This window comes from Equus quagga, chromosome 12, assembly GCF_021613505.1.
Source record: "Equus quagga isolate Etosha38 chromosome 12, UCLA_HA_Equagga_1.0, whole genome shotgun sequence".
NCBI lineage: Eukaryota > Metazoa > Chordata > Mammalia > Perissodactyla > Equidae > Equus > Equus quagga.
In genome coordinates, this window is record NC_060278.1 from 83,038,331 (window position 1) to 83,058,885 (window position 20,555).

At 42.2% G+C, this 20,555-nt stretch overlaps 1 protein-coding gene across 1 annotated transcript in view; it reads left to right on the top strand.

Annotated features, from left to right (window-relative positions):
- LOC124249029 (signal-regulatory protein beta-1-like) overlaps positions 1–285 on the top strand; it is a 19,462-nt gene extending 19,177 nt beyond the window's left edge. Inside the window, exon 6 of the mRNA XM_046679759.1 lies at positions 136–285. Coding sequence (XP_046535715.1) covers positions 136–208 — 73 coding nt within the window. The 3' untranslated portion in view covers positions 209–285. The remainder of the gene's footprint in view (positions 1–135) is intronic.
- The last annotated feature ends 20,270 nt before the right edge of the window (positions 286–20,555 follow it).

Consider the following 20,555-nt stretch of genomic DNA (forward strand, 5'->3'; position numbering starts at 1 on the left):
GGGGGGGGGGGGGGGGGGGGGCATTTAAGGAGGGAGACAGATTGGAGCCAGTATGAAGGGAGCACTCTTGAGGTGGCCTCTGAGCAGAGGTCTGAGAAGAACAAGAGTTCACCCAGCTCCCTGATTCCTCTGCAGGTTAAGGCACTGCAATCCCCTCCTCAGCAACATAGGACCCAGAGCTCCCTCCCAGCCTTTTCAGGAGGACTGACCCAGGAGGGATATTTGCTATGACGCCAGTACTGCTATGCCAGCTTCTCCTGCTTCATCAGCCTTCTGAGACCTGTCCATCACTGGCTTCCCCTCCCTGTCTCCTGCAGCCCCCAGAGCAGGTGACAGCCTTGGACCAGGAAGGTCAGTAGTGAGAGGTGGGCTCTCACATCCTATGCAGGAAAGAAGTTTCTCTCAAGATTCAGGGCATGAAGTCCATGACACTGAGCAAGAAACCAGCAGAGGCAGGACAGGCTCCTGCCCAGGGGGAGACACACACTTGCTGTTCTGAAAGCCCCTGCCTGGCTCCTCAAGGAAAGCACACTGTAGGCACCCAAGATCTGCCACATAAAGTTTATGGCCCCGTCGTTCCAATGGGGTTAAAGGAAACACTTGTGGCCAATAAACATGTGAAGAGGTATCCAATCTCATCACCAGTCATGAAAAGCCAAAGCCAAACCACACTGAGATGCCATTTTGTCCCTATTCAAACAGCAAAAGTGAAGAAGCACCAGGCTCTTTTTTACCTTGCTGATGGACATGTAAAGTGGCACAGCTGCTTCAGAAAACAGTCTGGAAAGTTGTAAGTTGAACATTCACATACCCCATAACCAGGCATTTCCACTCTTGGGTTACACCCAAGAGAAACTCTTGTACACGTGCACAGGAGATACGTACAAGTACATACATGGTAGCATGGCTTAAAATTAGGAAAACCTGAGAGCAGCCCAAATATCCATTTAGAGGACAATGGGCAAATAATTGAGTACAATCACAGTATGGAATGTTGTACAGCAGTAAAAATGAATGAACTACAGCTACACACAATAATATGGATAAATCTGGGCAAAAAAATATTAGGGGTGAGTAAGCTCCAAAAGATTTCATGCAGCATGATATTCTTTTATAAAGCTAAAAACATCTAACAAGTGACCTTTGGGAATACACATAAATACGATACAGCCATATTTTCTTCAAAAAAGGAACAATGAACCCAAGATTTAAAATAGTAGTTGTCTTAGGTTGGGGAGGGAGAGGGATGAAAAGGGTGGGTACATCTAGGTAGATGGAAGTTAATATCAAGATTCTAGCTTCCATACTGGGTGGAGGCTTCATGAATGTTTATATCACTATAAAGAAAAAAATAGACAGAACGACAATATAACATTGATAAATAGGTATGTAAGGAGGTAGATAGAGAGATGGATGGAATATTGGAAGGGAGAAATGGAGAAAGAAAGGGAGAGAAAAAAGGAGACAGCAAGAATGGATGGATGGATAGTTGGATAAATGGATGGATGAGTAGCTAAGTGGATTAATAAAAGAGGATCATGCAAGTATCAATGATGAGTGTTTTATGAAACAAGATTTATGATATGTACAGTTCTATGTACTTAAGATCCAAAGGAAAAGAATAAATGGAAGGGTGTTACCTAGAAAGCCCCAAGTTTCCTTCTTATTATGACAATTGGCAATTCTACATAAAGAGGAAAACACGGTTAATAGGTGCACCATGGGTCTGGAACTTCACACGCTTTATCTTATTTCATCCTCATATCAATCCCACAAGGTGGACACTCTTCCCCAATTTTCTCAGTGTTACTCAGATAACAAGGAGTGGAAAAAGAAACCCGGGTTCAAACCCAACTCTGCTCAGTGTTTTCCAAGGAGCCTCGCTGTCTATGGTTCTAGGGCCAGATGGGGAGATCCTGACGCATCCTCATCCTACAGCTTCCTGACCTCTCAGGCCTGCTGTTCTGCACTCAAGCCCACTCCATGTCTCCGGGTGGGGAGAAGGAACGAACGCTTATACTTCCAGGTTCGCCAGGTGGTCCTGGAGTAGATTTAGGATTGGTCCTGAGCCCCAGCATGGCCCTGGTGAAGATGTGGGGGAAGCAGTGTAGTCCTAGTTCTGGAGAAAGGGTCTCTATAACAGGACAGATAAGCCCAGGGAAATAGGCATCTTACTGTATTTGATTCACTGTGGCCTTGAACCTCTGTAGTCACAGAGATGGAGGCACTGAGCCCACCTCCATCACCCCTCAGACATGAATCTCCTCTTCAACATTTTCTATTCAAAGCAGAGCAGCTTCAGCCTTAACATCTCCAAACTTGGCCTCCAATACGGGGAGCCTTGGGGATGTGCTGGCCTCCTTCTCCCTCACCTCTGTCCTGGAAGCAGGACCAGGACAAGAATGAGGCAAGCAAAGTCTTCAGGAAGCAAAATTTAAAAAGATTCTTTATTAGGGTTTACAAGGACAGCATCAGCACTTGTACAACCTCAACACCTCACATTTTGAGTCCTAGATGCCCTTGGTCTCCAAGTCCCATGAATTCTGTTCCCTCCCATTTATCTTCATGGTTGCTCCAACCCTCACTGGCACTTACCTAGATCGTTCCAACTTCCTCCTCACAAGTCTCCCTCTGGAGTCTCCAAAGCCATACACTAAACACACGTGAGAATAATTTTTATTTAATTTTCCTCAAAAACTTTAGATAGTTATTCATTCCCTAAATTATACCTCAAGAAAGTGATAGGGAATGTCCCAGGTGTCCCATACCTTGAAACCAGAAAAAAAAATGATGAATCAAACAGCAGAGTCCCAGCTTGGACATGAAGATTCCTCACCCCTTTAAGGTAATAGCTCATGTCCCAAGCAAGCCCAGTTCAGAGCTTCCACACAAATAATTGCTCATTGAAGAGGAGGTTTTGTCTTTATTTATTCCACAAATATTACTGAGCTTTAAACTATGTAACAGGCACTATGTTAGACACAGAGAAAATATTTTGAACATTGGTATAAACAGTCCCTACCATTGTGGAGTTTACAGTCTGATGAATACAAACAGAAAAGAAATGATGGAGACAGAGCGGGAGGGAGAGAGATAGGAAGAAAGAAAGAGAACGTGATGAGTATCCTGAAGAAAATAAAAAGGTGCAGAAAATAATGTAGATTGTAATGACAGAGATCTCCACAAGCATTAGGAATTAAGTGGCTGCTATCTAGAAAGAATAGTAGAGAAAGCATTTCTGAAAACAGAATATTTGAGCTCACATCTGAAAGTCACAAGAGCCTGGGGAAACACACTCTTGTCACAGGGAACCTACGGGCCCAAACCCTAAGGTATGAAGGGGTTTGGGATGTTCAAGGAAGAGGAAGAGGGCCAGTGGGGATGGAATTTGAGAGTGATGGGACATGGAACAAAGGTGAAGAGATGGAGAGGAGACAAATCAGACAGGGCTATCAGCCAAGGAGGGAGTTGGGATGTTATTTAGAGAAAAATGGAAAGACATTGGAGAGTTTTAATCCACAGCGTAAAAGAAAAGATCTGATTTACATTCTTTGAAATCATCATGATTCCTGTGGGGTAAGTAGATTAGAGGAAAGCAAGTAATCAGAAAATTCAGATGTGAAGCTACGCTACTGCAGCAAACCAGGGGTCATGAAGGTGCCTTGAGCTATGATGGTGCCAGTGGAGAGGGAGAGAAAATGACTAATGGGGAGGTGTATTTATGGGTTGAAATGAGGGGACGTGTTTGGGGACTGAATGTGAAAGTAATGAATGGGGTGGAATTGGGTATGGCTTCCTGGCTACTGGCTAGGCTGAGCAATGGATGAGATGCGGAAAACAGGTGGAAGAATAGGTTTTCTGGTGGGAACTAAGGTTTCAGTTTCAAAAACGTTAAATAGAATGTTTCTTGGTCATCTAAGTGCAGATGTTGAGTAGGTAGATGGACATACACATCTGGAGTTCAGGAGAGGGGTCAGAGCTGCAAAGATATTTTAGACTCACTGAGTCTGTAAAGCCGGTTGCCAGGGCAGCCAATCAGAACTAAAATAGCCATTGTTCCTTTTCCATCCTTCTCGCCTCTCAAAAGCCCTTGGATACAATGCGGTCTCCAGGATCTGGTACAGAAGTGGTACTTATGTAAGCATGGACTGGAAGGAGAAGCAGAAAGCCAAAATGTTTCCATTTGCCCTGATGGCATGATTGTACATATATTATTCTCTTGCATTTTCATATGATCTCTGCGGGAGCTGGGAACATCCCCCTTGTCCCTGTCACCTTGAGCTATCCTGGAGATTTTCAGGAGACTGGAGACTGGGGAAAGGACTGCAAAGAGAGTGTCTTATGGGGAAAACTTTCACAGGTGGGCAGTGAAACATCGGAGACTCCAAGACTTTAGCATCATGATCAATCTGAGCTGGAAAAGCTCTTGATACCACCTAGTCCAACTCATCCTCCTCAACCCTAGTTTACACATGGGGAAGCTGTATTTTGGAGAAATAGGTGTCATGATCAAGATTTTAAAACCGCAACTCTAAAGCCACCATCCCAGGTGTGAAAAAAACATTACATTTTAAATTTTTTCCATAATTTAACATAAGTTCTATTTTAAGCACCCTTTCCATGGACTTAATCTTGGTCAATTCAGGATCTCCTCAATCAAATCAGTGTCATCCCCCCTCCCCCACCCTCTCCATCCCCAGTGGTGTCTAAGATGCCTTTGTGACATCAGTCCATGCAGGCACCTGCTGAAAGGTCCATCACCTTCTACTGCCCTTGACTACAGATCCGTACAGGTGCCCCTAGCATCATCATCTTCCTCATCTCAGGGATTCCCGGCATCCACTCACTTTCAGCTCTGCTCACAATCCTCTCAAGCACATTGGAAAATCTGGCTACCTGGGACCTCTGGAAAGGCTGCAAGGTGATCTCGGGTCCTCTCCACTTAGTAAGAGCACCCATACCATTCTGCTCTTCTGTTGCCAGGCCAGGCTGTAGACAGGAACTCCACAAGCCATGTCACCAGGAAAAAAGACAGAAGTCCTCCTGACTCTCCAATCCAAATTGGACCTGGGGTTTGAGGACCCTTCTCAGGACCCTCCCAGTGTTCATTCCCTCCAGTTCCCCTCTCTCTCCCACATATCCCAAAGTGTTGTCTACTCTCAAGAGGTAACTGGAGTGTGGGGGAGGGAGGTGGAAACGGAGGGGCTGCCTCTACAGGAGCCTGTGTTTTCCCAAATTTTTGCATCTTTCATCCGGCTCTCAGCTTGTGAAACTCAAAGGTGCATTTATCCCCCATTTCTGCAATGGCAGTCTCCCTTGAGACAGACGCATTACATTTAACTGCTGCCTAATTTGGTCACAAGAAAACACAACACTGAGAGGAAGGCAGCTGTGAAAACTGGACAGCAGAGTCCTGCAGTGACACCAACAGGCACGTTATACAACTACATGTCAGAAGCATATACACTAAAATCCAGTGCATCCCAACCCTAGGAACATACTCAAAATCATTGAATTGTGCACTTTACATGGGTGACTTTTATGCTAGGTGAATTATATCTCAATAAAACCATAAAAGGACAAAGATGAAGTTACAACAACATGGGGATATTGTATAAAGTTATTTAGGTTTATTTTCTTTTTTTTTTTTAATAAACACCAATTTGACTTTGGGGGAAAAAAATGTAACACATCCAACCATACAAAACATCAATTCCCTATGTACCTTATTCCTACAAATTTTTTTAATTCTCCATTATTAATGGGCAGGAAGAGAGAAAATAGTGAGTCTCCTGAAAACCACTGGACCTTCATTTTTTTCCCAGATTCCCTGATGGAACCGATCTCAGGATCCTGGGAAGAAGCAGGAAAGTCATGTAGAGGGCAAGTTCAGACAGTGGGATATATTACCTGGTTCTCAGACCTGAAGCTCTGCATCTTCCGTTTCTATGATGCTGTAGTAAAGGTAAATATTAGACTCTCCACATAGAAGGTTTCTTACCAAATCCACCGTCTGTGCACAGAGGCAGGCAGCTAGTGGAATTTTTTTGGCCTGAAGCCTCGTGCCGACTTCCTTTCAAATCTGATTGGCCAGAATCTCAACACGTGTCCCAGCCTCAACCAATCACTCAATCAATCACTGGCCAGGGGATGGGGCTGCTTATAAATTATTGTGGACCAATGAAGATCCATCCCCTGGGACTGGGGAAGGGCCTAGGTACTGCTGAAACTCATTGCCGGCAGAATTAGGGAGTTCTGTTAGCAAGGCCGGAAGGGGATATGGCTGCGGAGCATACACAAACAAGGGCGGTTCCACAGAGTGGGTGGTGAAAGAGTGAGCAGTGGAAAATTGCACCCTGGGAAGATGCAGCACTCCAGAAGTGTTGGACCTGTGGGCAGGGTGCCAAGTGCACGCCAGAGAAGATTTGGCTCCAAGAACCACAGCTCTTATACTACAGCCCAATGGCGGGGTGAGAAGCCAAGGAAAATATCTACTATTCGCTCTCTCCAACCTTGGTGGGGGAAGTACTCAGACTGGATTTAATCGGAATTAGAAAAAAACTGTAAGTGACGTATTTACGCATTATAAAGAAGAAAAAAGAGTAACGACAGTGTTAATGTCAGGCAGACACCATCTTAACCAAGCAATCAAAGTGAACATCACCAGCGATGAGACAAATTGAAATCGTGTGCTTCCTGATTGCATGCAATGAGAAGAACACAGCATCACTTCTGGACATTTCTGCCAAAGATGCAGAGCCTGACTCTGATCATCAGGAAGTGTCAGAAAAATTCAAAATGATAGACATTCTACAAAAGAACTGCCTGTTTTCAAACATGTCAGGATCATAAAGTAAAACAAAGAGGAATTGTTCCATATTAAAGGAAACTAACAAGACATGACAATTAAATGAAGCCAGAACCTTTTTGTATAAAAGACATTTTGGGAAAAATTTTAAAAACTTCTATGCCATCTGAAGATGAGATAATAATGTCAATGTTAATTTCTTTATTTGAATGGTATCATGGTCATGTAGGAGACTGTACTTATTTGGAGGAAATGTACACAAATATTTAGGTTAATAAGGGAACATGTCAGCAATTTATTCACAGATGTTTCTGAAAAAAATATATTTGTCCTCTACTTGCAGATTTTAAGGTTGAAATTATTTCCAATTTTCCAAAAGTTTGGTGACATTCTGGTGTCATGGAGAAATTCATATCTGTTGCAAAAAGAATAACCAGCTAGCGTGTGCTGAAAGCTTACTGAGTGCTAGACTCTATTCTGAGTACTTTACATGAACGAACTCACAACAACCAGATGAGGTATGGCCTATAATCATCCACATTTCAGAAATGAGGAAACTAAGGCACACAGCCGGTAAGTGGCTGGCTGAGTTTGAACCCAAGCAGTCTGCCTCAAGCTCCCCAACACTTAACCACCACAAGATATCCTTTGATGCTCTTGTCCAGCCCAGTGACCTTAAGTACCATTGATAGCCCAAGGACTCCCAAATTTATTTCTCCAGCTAGGGACTCTTCCTGGAATATTATCTCTACCTGCCTACTCAGTAATTCCACTTGGATGCCCAATAACATTTCAAAAGCGACATTTCAAAAAATGACCTTATCCTCCCAAACCTCCTCCACCCACACACTGCCCCATTTCAGTTGATGGGAACTCCATTCCTCCAGGAGTCTGAGACAAAAATCTAGGAGGCATCCTTGTCTCCTCTCCTCTCTTGTCTCACATCCTTTCTATCAGGAAATTGTGTAAACTTGACCTCAAAAGGTCTCCAGAATCCGACCGCTTGTCTCCCTCTCCACGGCCTGGATTCACCCACCGTCCTCTTTCTCTAGTTGCTGCAATTAGCTCCTCACTGGTCTCCTGCTTCTGCCCTTGCCTCTCTCATCCTTCTCAATACGGCCAGCAGGGGATCCTTTAAAAACAAGAGTCACATCCTGGCCCTCTTCTACTTCAAACCTTGCAATAGCTGCTCACATCACTGAGTAACAGCCAGAGTCCTTTCCTCAGTCCCATGGTCCCTCACCACCAACTCACCTCACCCCTGCTTCCTCGCTCTATGCTTTCTCCATAGGACTTACCACTTTCTGACATACTGCATCATTTACTTATTTGCTTTATTCGTTATTTATTCTGTATTGCTGTCTTCCTCCCACCCCCTGGAATGTAACTCCAAAGGGCAGCGAGTTGTGTCTGTCCTCTTCACTGATGTCTCCTAAGCACCAAGAACAGTACCTGGTACATAGTGGGTACTCAATAGTTGTTGAGTGAATGAATGACTGCACTACACAATCTCTCGTGTTGAATAGGTGAGAGAAGAAATGAAGAGAAGGATAAATGGAGGGCAGAAGGCAGAAAGGGAGGAAAAGAAAGGGGCATCCTATGGTCTAGGGCTGCAGAAAATATTCCCTGATCCTGCCAGCTCCAAAAGCTTATCCCGTGATCTGTGACTAGAAGTTTCTAGGAGACCACAATATTTAGGCAAATCATTCTTTTGGAAAAGCAGCCACGAGTACTAAGCAATGAAGAGGATTTGTGAGGTAGTTCTGAGCTCAGATGCAGGGCTCATCAATGTCTGCCATTCCTCTGGCTACTCAAAGACACGTTCTCTGATGTGGGACATTGTCACCTGCCATCACCAGGTTCTGGGAGGGAAGACAGGGAAAAAGTAGCTCTTTACTTCATCTTCTCTGAGGGGTAGGGCTGAAATCCTTCATATCTCCTCTCTGGCCCCAGACACTCTCCTGTCCCTGCCCCTTCCTTCTTAGAGTAGATCTGGTTATCAGAGCATGACGCCCTAAGCACTATGATGGGCCACATCCAGCCCACCCACACCAATGCCCCTGGTCATCTCCGCTGGTGACACTACTCACAGGACCCTCCTGAGAGTAGGATAAGGGACAGAACAGGAGTACCAGGGAACTGAATCCAGAGGCCCCTCATGTTGCAGACTAAGAGAAGAGTGAGAGAGAGAGTGTCTACTCAAAAGACCACGACGTTCCCCGACCTCTGTCCAGGTGAAGTTCACCCAACCCCCTTGAAAAGACTCCCTTTGTGTTCCTGTTCTTGTAGCCAGTTTGTTGGACGTACTGGACTCCGAAAGGTTCAAGGTGAAAGTTGCTTCATTCTTCCTCACACCACCTTTCAAATAAGCTCAAATCATCCCTCCTACTAGGTAATAATGGTACTTGTTATTCAGGTAATAGAAATTGCAATCTCACTTTCAGTAGGTTCCTCTCCCCTGGGGGGACCAACCTCAGGTTGGGAAACCTGTGTGGGGCTGAGTGGTGGATGGGCTTCTTGGCCATTTCCCACCTTGGTTTTCCATTCATTCTCCCTCCCACTGCTGCCTCTGGCTTCCCCATGATTGAGAAAGATGAAGAGAAGAGAATGAGGGAGTTCTCTACCCACTTTCATTTCTTTCTTCCCCCTTCAGTGAGACCTTAGTAACCAATTGGTGGTGGAGAAGTCCAAATATAGTTCTTACAAGCGACACTTTTGTGAGTTCTTGGGCATGTCCCCCAGGGAACTCCAAGCTGCTTTCTGAGCAGGTAGCCAGCCCCTCACTCTACATTGTCTGGATGTGAAACACTGAAAATTCCAGGAGACACATGTCAAGCTTGCTGAGGGTCCTCTTAAAGCCCTCAGTCAGCCTGAGGTGGGGTTAAGCTCTCTTCTCTCCCCCAAGCATGTCTATAATCCATGCTCTAAAGAAATCCCATTCTAATGTCTCTCATGATTAATAGCCCAGCCTCCCCTTATATACTGTCAGGGTAGGCATCGGGGTATCACCGGCAGAGGTAGTCTTTGGCCATCTCTTTTGCTAATCCTGTGTAGATGGGCCGGCTCCTCCATTTGCAGAGATGCCTGACATCTCTTTTTCTCAGCTTTGGGGCCTCAGTGATAGAGTCTCATGAGCTTCCTGTTGTAAAACTGCATTTAGTATTGATGCTGTGCCAGGCACTTTGTTATGTCATTTTATCCTCATAAGGGGACATAGAGGCAGAGGATATGAAGATATTTTTTCCAGAGGAGATTTACAGATGGCCAACAAGCACATGAAAAGATGTTCAACATCACTAATTATTAGGGAAATGTAAATCAAAACTACAATGAGATATCACCTCACATCCATCAGAATGACTATAATTAACAGGACAAGAAATGACAAGTGTTGGAAAAGATGTGGAGAAAAGGAAACCCTCATACACTGCTGGTGGGAATGCAAACTGCTTCAGCCATTATGGAAAACAGTGGGGAGATTTCTCAAAAAATTAAAAACAGAACCATCATATGATCCAGGCATTCCACTTCTGTGTATTTATCCAAAGAACATAAAGTCAACAATTCAAAAGGATATATGCACCCCTATGTTCATTGCAGCATTATTCACAATAGCCAAGATGTGGAAGCAACCCAAATGCCCATCAACAGACGAATGTATAAGGAAGATCCAGTGTGTGTGTGTGTGTGTGTGTGTGTGTGTGTGTGTGTGTGTATATATATATATATACACACAATGGAATACTACTCATCCATAAAAAAGACAAAATTGTGCCATCTGCAACAACATGGATGGACCTTGAGGATATTATGCTGAGTGAAATAAGTCAGACAGGGAAAGACAAATATCATATGATTTCACTAATATGTGGAAGCTAAACCAACACAGAGATAAGGAGAATAGATTGGTGGTTTCTAGAAGAGAAGGGTGTGGGAGGAGGGCAAAAGAGGTAAAGGGGCACATATGTATGGTGATGGATAAAAATTGGACTGCTGGTGGTGAACACAATACTGCCTATACAGAAACTGAAATATAGTGATATACACTTGAAATTTACACAATGTTGTAAGCCAATATGACCCCAACAAAGCAATAAAAAGATATATTTGTACATAGATGGAGGTTCTGAAGAGAAACAGATTATGTCTTAGCACCACACACATGGAGTTTAGCTGGATTTTATTTATAATTGTATACAGTATAGATAATAAATCTGCATAGGCACATGTGTTCAATAAGTATGAATATTAGCATACAAAAAAAAGCTTTCTGATGAGAAGGGGTGATGCCAGTAAGATAGTGAAATAGGGAACCTCAGACCATCCTTCTCACAAAGATACAGATCTGACAACAATACAGGGACTGATTGCCTTTGTGAGAAATCCAGAAACCAGTTAAGAGGTTCCTGTACCTCAGGCGAGCTATAAGCCAACTACTGAAGCAGGAGAGGAATATTCATGACGTTCAGGCATCACAACCCCTCCTCCTGGCATAGGGCAGCGTTATTGGGAGGAAACCCTGAACTCCCAACCTTTCCCTGGAGAGGGAGAGGAGTGGAGCGAATCAACATTCTGACTTTTCTGGGTGCTGCCAGAGGGGCTGGTTTCTGTCTTGCCTAAATACTGACAAGAATGGGACGCAAAGCTGGGGGCTGTTGAGAACAAGAGCAATCAACACGGCTTGGTCTAGCACCAGAGTTTGCGGGACCACAGATATACATTAGGTGGCGCTCCAGCACTGTGGCTTACTACAGCAGGAGTGAGGCTGCAGTACTGCAGACAGACGCAGGGGGAGCTCCTGGGTAGAAACGCAAAAACCTCTTCGTTTAGGAAATAAGTACAAAACCAGAGAGGACACATCCCCAGAAAAGGCTTGGGACGTCTCGGAAGCTCCAGAAGCACCAGACTACAAAGACGGAGAGGTAGCTGAGTTTTCAAATTCCAAAGTGCCATGGAAGACAAGACATGCAAGGAAACCAGGAAACATGGCCTATTCAAACAAATTAAATCTTCAGACATTGACCCTAAAGAAACATAGATATATGAATTATCACACAAAGAATTCAAAATAACCATCATAAAGATGCTCAATGAATTCAAAGAGCACAAATAGACAACAAAATGAAGTCAGGAAAATGATGAATGAAGTGAGAATAACAACAAAGAGAGAGAAACTATAAAGAGGAAATGAACAGAAATTGTAGAACTGAAGAATATGGTAACTGAATTGAAAAGTTCTCTAGAAGGACTCCACAGCCAATTTGACCAGGCAGAATAAAGAACCCATGAACACAAAGACAAGACTTTTGAAATTACCAAGACAGCGGAGCAAAAAGAAAAAAGAGTTTAGAAAAGTGAAAAGAGCCTAAGGGACTTACGAGACACCATCAAGAGGAACAACATACAGATTATGTGAGTCTCAGAGTAAGAAAGAGAGAAAGGGGCAGAGAGAATATATGAAGAATTCGTGGCCCAAAACTTCCCTAATCTGAGGAGAAAAATGGACATACAAATTCAAGAATCTCAAGAGACTCCAACTAGGATAAATCTAAAAAGACCTATACTGAGACATCGTGATTAAACTGTCAAAAGTCACACAAAAACAGAGAATCTTGAAAGCAGCAAGAGAAAAAGCAACTCGTTATGTACAAGGAGATCTGTTAGAGGATCAGCTAATTTCTCAGCAGAAAATTTGCAGGCTAGAAGGGAGTAGAATGATATATTCAAAGAGATGGGGAAAAAAAAAACTACCAACCAAGACTATATCCAGCAAAACTGTCCTTCAAAAATGAAGGCGAAATTAAGACTTTTGCAAATAAATGAGAACTGAGGTAGTTCATCACCGTTAGACCTGCTCTACAAGAAATGCTGAAGAAAATCCTTCAGGTTGAAGCAAAAGGATGATAAACAGTGACATAACTCCCTGATAAAGGTAAAATATACAGGCAAATAGAGTCTTGTAGTGTGTAAGTCACTTTTAAATCTGGTGTGGAATTTTTAAAAGAAAAGCATAAAATAAATATAAATCTAGATGTTAATAGTATGCAATATAAAAAGAGGTAATGTGAGTCATCAATAACATAAAATGGGGGGGGGCAGAGATGTAAAGAACTCGAGTTTTTATATGCAATTGTTAAATTAAAATTAAAACAAATTAAATTAAAAGTTCAGTTGTTGTCAGTTTAAAATAGATTATTTTAACTTTGAGATCTTTTGTGTAGTTGCAATGGTAACTGCAAAGAAAATATATATAAAATATACCCAAAGGGAAATGAGAAGAGAATCAAAATGTATAACTTCAAAAATCAGCAAAAGCACAAAAGAAGGCAGCATGGGAAGGAAAGATAAGTCCAAAAAGCTACAAGACAACAGAAAAAAATTTTAATAGTAGTAGTAAGTCCCTCCATATCAGTAATTACTTTAAATGTAAATGGATATAACACCCCAATTAAAAGATATAGATTGGCCAAATGGATTAAAAAATAAGATCCAACTATATGCTGTCTACAAGAGCCTCACTTTAGATCTAAGGACATACATAGGCTAAAAGTGAAAGGATGGAAAAAGATATTCCACACAAATGGGAACCTAAAGAGAGTAGAGGTGGCCATAATTAGACAAAATAGACTTTAAGACAAAAAATGTCACAAGAGACAAAGAAGGATGTTATGTAGTGATGAAAGGGTCAATACACTAGGGAGATATAACAATTATAAATACATATGCACCTAACATTTGAGCTCCCAAATATATGAAGCAAACATTGAAGAACTGGAGGGATAAATAGACAGAAACATAGTAATCATAGGAGCCTTCAATACCCCACTTTCAGTTAAGGATAGAACAACCAGACAGAAGATCAGAGGACTTGATCAACACTGTAGACCTGTTGGACCTAAGAAACATATACAGAACCCTCCACCCAACAGCAGTCTAACACACAATCTTCTCAAGCACACATGGAACATTCCCCAAGTCAGACCCCATCTTAGGCCACAAATGAATCTTAACAAATTTAAGAAGATTAAAATCATACAAAGTATCTTCTCTGACCAAAGCAAGATGAAACTAGAAATTAACAGCAGAAAGAAAACAGGAAAATCCACAAATATGTGGAAATTAACTCATCCTTAAATAAACAATGGGTCAAAGAAGAAATGACAGGAGAATTTGAAAATATGTGGAGACAAATGAAAACAAAAACACAACATACCAAACTTATGGGATGCAGCAAAAGAAATACTAACTGGTAAGATTATATGGTCAACACTTACATTTAAAAAAAAAAAAAAGAAAGATCTCAAATCAACAACCTAACTTTGTACTTCAAGGTACTAGAAAAGAAGAACAAACCCAACCCCAAATTAGCAGATGGAAGGAAATAACAAAGATTAGAGCAAAGATAAATGCAATAGAGAATAGAAAACCAATACAAAAAATCAACAAGACTAAGACTTAATTTTTTGAAAAGATCAACAAAATCAACATCTGCTTAGCTAGATTAACTAAGAAAAAAGATAAAAGGCTCAAATAACTAAAATTAGAAATGAAAGGGAACGTTATAACTAATGTTACAGAAATAGAAATGATTATGAAAGACTACTATGAACAATTATACACCAACAAATTGTATAACCTAGAAGAAATGGATAAATTCATAAAAACATACAGCATACCAAGACTGAATCATGAAGAAATAAAACATCCGAACCAACCAATAATAAGTAAGGAGACTGAAGCAGTAATCAAAAACCTCCCAAGAAAGAAAAGCCCAGAAACACGTGTCATCATTGGAGAATTCTACCAAACATTTAAAGAAGAATTACCACCAACCCTACCTCCAAAAAATTGAATAGGAGGGAACACTTCCAAACTCATTCTATGAGGCCAGCATTACTCTGATACCAAACCAGGAAAACACACCAGAAAAGAACTACAGACCAATATCCCTGATGGATATTGATGCAAAACTCCTTAACAAAATACCAGCAAACCAGATTCAACAGCATACTAAAAGGATTATACATCATGACCAAGTTGGATTTAAACCTGGAATGCAAAGATGGTTCAACATACGAAAACCAGTCAAAGTAATACACCACATTAACAAAATGAAGGGCAAAAACCACATGATCATTTCATTAGAGGCAGACAAAGCACTTGGCAAAATTCAAATTCCTTTCATTAAAAAAACACTCAAAAAACTAGGACTAGAATGAAACTACTTCAACATAGTAAAAGCCATATATGAAAAGCCAACAACTAATGTCATACTCAATGGTGAAAGACTGACAGCTTTTCCTCTAAGATCAGGAACAAAGCAAGGATGCCCACTCAAGCCACTACTGTTTAACACAGTACTGGAAAATCAGTTAGACAAGATAAGGACATAAAAGGTATCCGTATTGGAAAAGAAGTGAAATTATCTCTATTCTCAGATGTCTTGATCTTGTATGTAGAAATCCCTGAAGATTACACACACACACACACGCATGCACACACAGTTTACAACTAATAAATTAGTTCAGCAAAGTTGCAGGATACAAAATCAACACATGATAATCAGTTGCATTTCTATAAACTAACAATGACCAGACAAAAACAGAAATTTTTTTAAAATCCTGTTTACCATACCATCACAAAGAATAAAATACTTAGGAATAAACTTAAGCAAGGAGGTGAAAGACTTCTACAGTGAAAACTACAGAACATTGCTAAAAGAAATCAAAGAAGATACAAATAAATGGAAAGACATTCCATACTCATGTGTTGAAAGACTGTATTGTTTAATGTCCATATTACCCAAAGCAATCTGCAGATTCGGTGCAATTCCTATCAAAATCTCAATGGCATTTTTGCAGAAATAGAAAAAAAAATCTTAAAATTGATATGGAATCCCCAGGGACCCTGAATAGCCAAAACAATCTTGAAAAAGAGCAAAGTTGGAGACCTCACACTTCCTGATCTCAGAACATACCACAAAGAAATCAAGACGGTGTGGTACTGGCATAAAGATAGATATATAGACCAATGTAACAGAATAGGAAGCCCAGAAATAGACCCTTCCATATATAGTGTCTTTTGACAACAGTGCCAAGACCACTCAATGGGGAAAGGACAGTCACTGGAACCAATGATGTTGGGGAAACTGGATACGCACATACAAAAGAATAAGTTGGACCCTTACCTTATACCACATACAAAAATTAACTAAAAATGGATTAAAGGCCTAAACTATAAAACTCCTAGAAGAAAACATATGGGAAATGCTTCATGACATTTAATTTAGCAATGATTTTTTTGGATAAACACCAAAAGCCAAAGCAACAAAAGCAGAAACAGACAAATAGGACTATATCAAAACTTAAAACTTCTGCACATCAAGAAAACAATCAACAGGGTGAAAAAGCAACCTATGGAAGGGGAGAAAAGATTTGCAAATCATAAATCTAATAAGGATTAATAGCTAGAATATATAAGAAACTTCTATAACTCAACAGCAACAACATCAATAACCTGATCAGAAATGGGCAAAGGACTTGAATAAACAAATCTCCTAAGAAGATATACAAATGGCCAACAAGCATATGAAGAGATGCTCAACATCACTAAGCACAAGAGAAATGCAGATCAAAACTGCAATAGGATATCACCTCACACCCAGTAGAATGGCCACTATGAAAAGAACAGAAAATAACAGGTGCTGGCCAGGATGTGAAGAAATTGGAACCACGTGCACTGTGGCTGAGAATGGAAAATGGAAAACAGTATGAAGTTTCTCAAAAACTTAAAGCTATGATATGAATCAGCAATCCCAATGTATACATCCGAAAGAATTCAAAGCAGGATCTTGAAGAGATGCGTGCACACTCACGGTCATCACAGCATTATTCCCAATAGCCAAGAGATGGAAACAACTCAAATGTCCGTCAACAGATCACTGGGTGGAGAAAATGTAGCATATCCACAAAACGAAATATTATTCAGCCTTAAAAAAGAAGGAAATCCTGTCACATGCTATGACATGGATGAACCTCGAGGACATTATGCTAAGCAAAATAAGCCAGCCACAAAAGGACAAATACTGTATGATTCTGCTCATATTAACTATCTAAAGTAGTCAAAATCATAAAAACAGAAAGTAGAAAGGTGGGTTCCAAGGGCTAGGGAGAGGGGAAATTAGTGTTTAGTGGGTACAGAGATTCAGTTTTGCAAGATGGAAAAAGTTCTAGTGATCTATTGCACAGCAATGTAAATAGACCTAACACTATAGGATTGTATGCTTAAAACTGGTTATGACGGTAAATTTAATGTTGTGGGGTTTTTTTTACCACAATAAAGAAAAAAGAACCCACAAATAAAAAACCACCTTAAGATGAATGAATTAATCCAGACACCACTCATTGCATGACTCTATATGAAATTCAAGAACCAGTAAAACCAATCTATGGTGATAGAAATGAGATTGGTGATTGCTAATGGGGCCAGAGATCGAATGGGAAGGAGTAAGAAGGAAGCTTCTATGTCTTGGGGTTGTGGTTACACGGGTGTATACAGACATGTAAAGCCTAAAACTTCAGTGAGCCACACATAATATTGGTGCACTTACCTACAGTAGTATGTATAATGCTCAATTATTTAAAATTTAAATGAAAATAAAATTTAAATTCTGTTTTTCAATGAGAATTTAAAACAACACCAAAAAGCAGGTCATGGGATTTGACGCAAAATATCAAAAGGGGTCAAGAAAGGCAAAGCAAGCCGCAGGACAGGACAAGTTGCAAATAGTAGAAAGTCAGGTTCCAGGACTTTAGAGGCTTCAATGAAACACCAAATGCTTCCCCCTAAATGAAGAGAGTGGCAGAAAGGATGCCAGATGAATTTCGAGGTTAGGTCGTAAAGCCCTGCACTCCTGCTCTGTTCTGGTGGAAAATGTGGGATTTGGTGCTTACAGAGCACTGGAAATCCCCCACGGCTTCAGCTGCCCAGTTCACTGCTAGCCCTCGGAGAATCAGGAATCTGCAAGACTCGCAGAAACCCACCACCAGCGATCACAGCTGCCTGTGATTTGCAGGTGATCTACAGAACAGCGTGGGGACCACTGCAAGACCCCACGTTTGCATCCGCTGACGCACACACACCTGCCCCTCTCCATGTCTAGAGGAGCAATCACGCCTCTCCTCATTCACCTTCCAAGTCTAATGCAAGCTTCTCTCCTCAGCAGAACCAAATCCAGACTAAATCTGGCAAGGAGTTCCCGGAAAATACAGTTCCCAGGCTTTCAGCCCTTCCAATAAAGAGAAGAGCAGCGAAAGGAATGGAGATGAATGCCGATTGCAAAAACATCAGTATCGCTCTTTTTTTAATTGGTGTTTATTTGATCGCTAATGAGGTTGAATGTTTTCCCTAGACTTACTGTGTTTTCCATTTTGTGGTAAAGAAGGAAGAAATTGTTGTTTTAACAAAGTTCCATTTCTGTAGGGAGTAAACAGCTCATGCAAATGAAGACTTGTGTTTTATTTGTACCTGAGGTGCCCCTGTTGAAAACAATTTAGGCTGACTCCTCAATGTAGTGACAGTCACCGCTGTTCCCGCAATGACCAAGCCCCCTGACAAGGGGAATTGCTGTTCCTTGTCACCGAGCCCTTGCTGGGAGCCAGTGCCCCCCCCCCCCACAGTGTCACATGGCATGTATTTTACAGATGAGCAGGACAGGCCTGATATTTTTTAAGCACTTCCACGTTCATGTCCCTCTCCTGGGAGTCCAGTTCCCTCCAGCGCAGCTCTGTTTCCTTCAAAGCTAGAGCCTGCAACTTGCTGCCTCGAGGAGGTGGCTGGAGAGATTCCAGCCAGAACAGAGGAGACCATCTGCTCAGAAGAGGGCTGAGGTTAGGAAAGTCCCTGCAAAAGGAAAGAAGGGAACGCCTCCCCTTATGACTTGGTGAGGGTGGCAAGAAAAGGGGGGAGAAGGGCAGGAGTTGAGAGGCCAGACCCTGGGGTCAAAACTCTGGGGTGGGGTAAGAATGGAGTATAGAACTCTCAGGTATGTTTAGAGATTCCTAGAGCAGAAGGGACCATGGCCTGTCTTCCTAGGGTGTCCAGGAGGCCACCCACCTCAGCAAGGGGCCATGTCCAACCAGGCTTCTGAGCAATAGATCAGAAATAGTGGAGGAATTAAATATCTCCAGAAATTGGTGCCTATGGATAACCCTAAAGAAGGTAATATCTGGGAGCCCTATAAAGAAAGGAGACTTTGAATCCTGTGAATTCTGAGCCCTGTGGATGCCCGTGGTAGATAGATTGCAGTTCTTTGCCCGCTCCATGTATCCACGCCCTTTGCAATCTGATTTTGCTGCTCCTCCTATCAAGAGCTGAAGTCTATTTTCCATGCCTTGAATCTGCTCTGGTCTTGTGACTTGCTTTGGCCAAAAGAATGTGGGAGAAGTGACGTTGCATCCTGCAACTTCTGCTCTCTCTCAAAACTGCCCATCTCAAGTAAACAAGCCCAGACTAGCCTCCTGGAGAATGAGAGACCCATGGTGGAGAGCTGAGGTGGCCCAGGTGACAGTCAGCCAGCCCCAGTAGCAGAGTTACCTAGCCAACCTGCCGCTAAGCTCAAGTGCATGAGCAATCCCAGTCAAAACCAGCTGAGATGAGAACTGGAGAGCGGAGCCCAGACAAAATCATCAACATACATCCCGAAGCACAAATTAAATGTGTGCTTGTTTTAAGCCACAGCCTTTTGGGGTGGCTTGTACACAGCAACAGTTAACCACTGCAATGCCTTTCCTATTAAAATAAATAAAATTAACTTTAAGCAAAACTTGAGAAGAAACGACACAGCTGAAAAAGGGATCCGCACAGGTGGGCAGGTGATTCAGAAGTTCCCCTGGGAAGATGACATGGAGGTGCTGAGGGTCCGTTGGAATTTTCGAGGCCTGTGGTCAGTTAAAAGAGGTTCCAACATATGGGTCTCCTCTACAGGAGACCAAGTAGAAGGAGCAATGGGATTTAGCAGCAGTCCCAATGCAAGGCCCCAAGCGACCAGAGGGGACCAGCCACCTCGGCAGACCCAGTGCAAAGTGCTCAGGGACCAGGTGCACCAATCTCCTCCTGGCAGACACCAGACCCCAGACAGTGCTCAGACCCAAGGCCCGCTCTCCTGCCCCAGAGAGAAACTCCAGCTTCCTCTGCACCCAGGACCAGCTGGAGTAGGACTGAGAGAAGGAAGCGCTGAAAGCCTCAGCTTCCTTTTTTTTTCTGGAAAATACTAAGTTAACCTAAAAGAGAATGACGGTGGCTTATCCAGTGCTTACTCCACCCGTACGTCCAACCGTGTTTTCAATCCTGTTTTACAGACCAGGAAACCCAGGTACCAAGTGCTCAAATGATTGTAATGATTGGGTAAAGCCAAGATTTGAACCCCGACAGTGCTGCTAAAGAGGCTATCAGAACCTAGAAGAGCCTGGCATTGCTTAGTAGACAAACTTCAGTTCTGCCTTCCTGATAGCCAGTGTGATGGGGGCTCCTGAGGAAGTTTAGATCAGTTACAGAAAATTAAGATGCCACAAACACAAATTTTTGTACAATCTGAGTGTCTTACATTTGGACTCCAGGAAACGGAGATTTAGAGAGTTGTCCACGATGATACATTTAGGAGTGGCATCTGTGCCCTCCGTGTGCTGCCAAAAAGAGGATTCCATGGGGCTTGCTTTATAATAAATCCTTCTTAAGCAAATGTCACCTC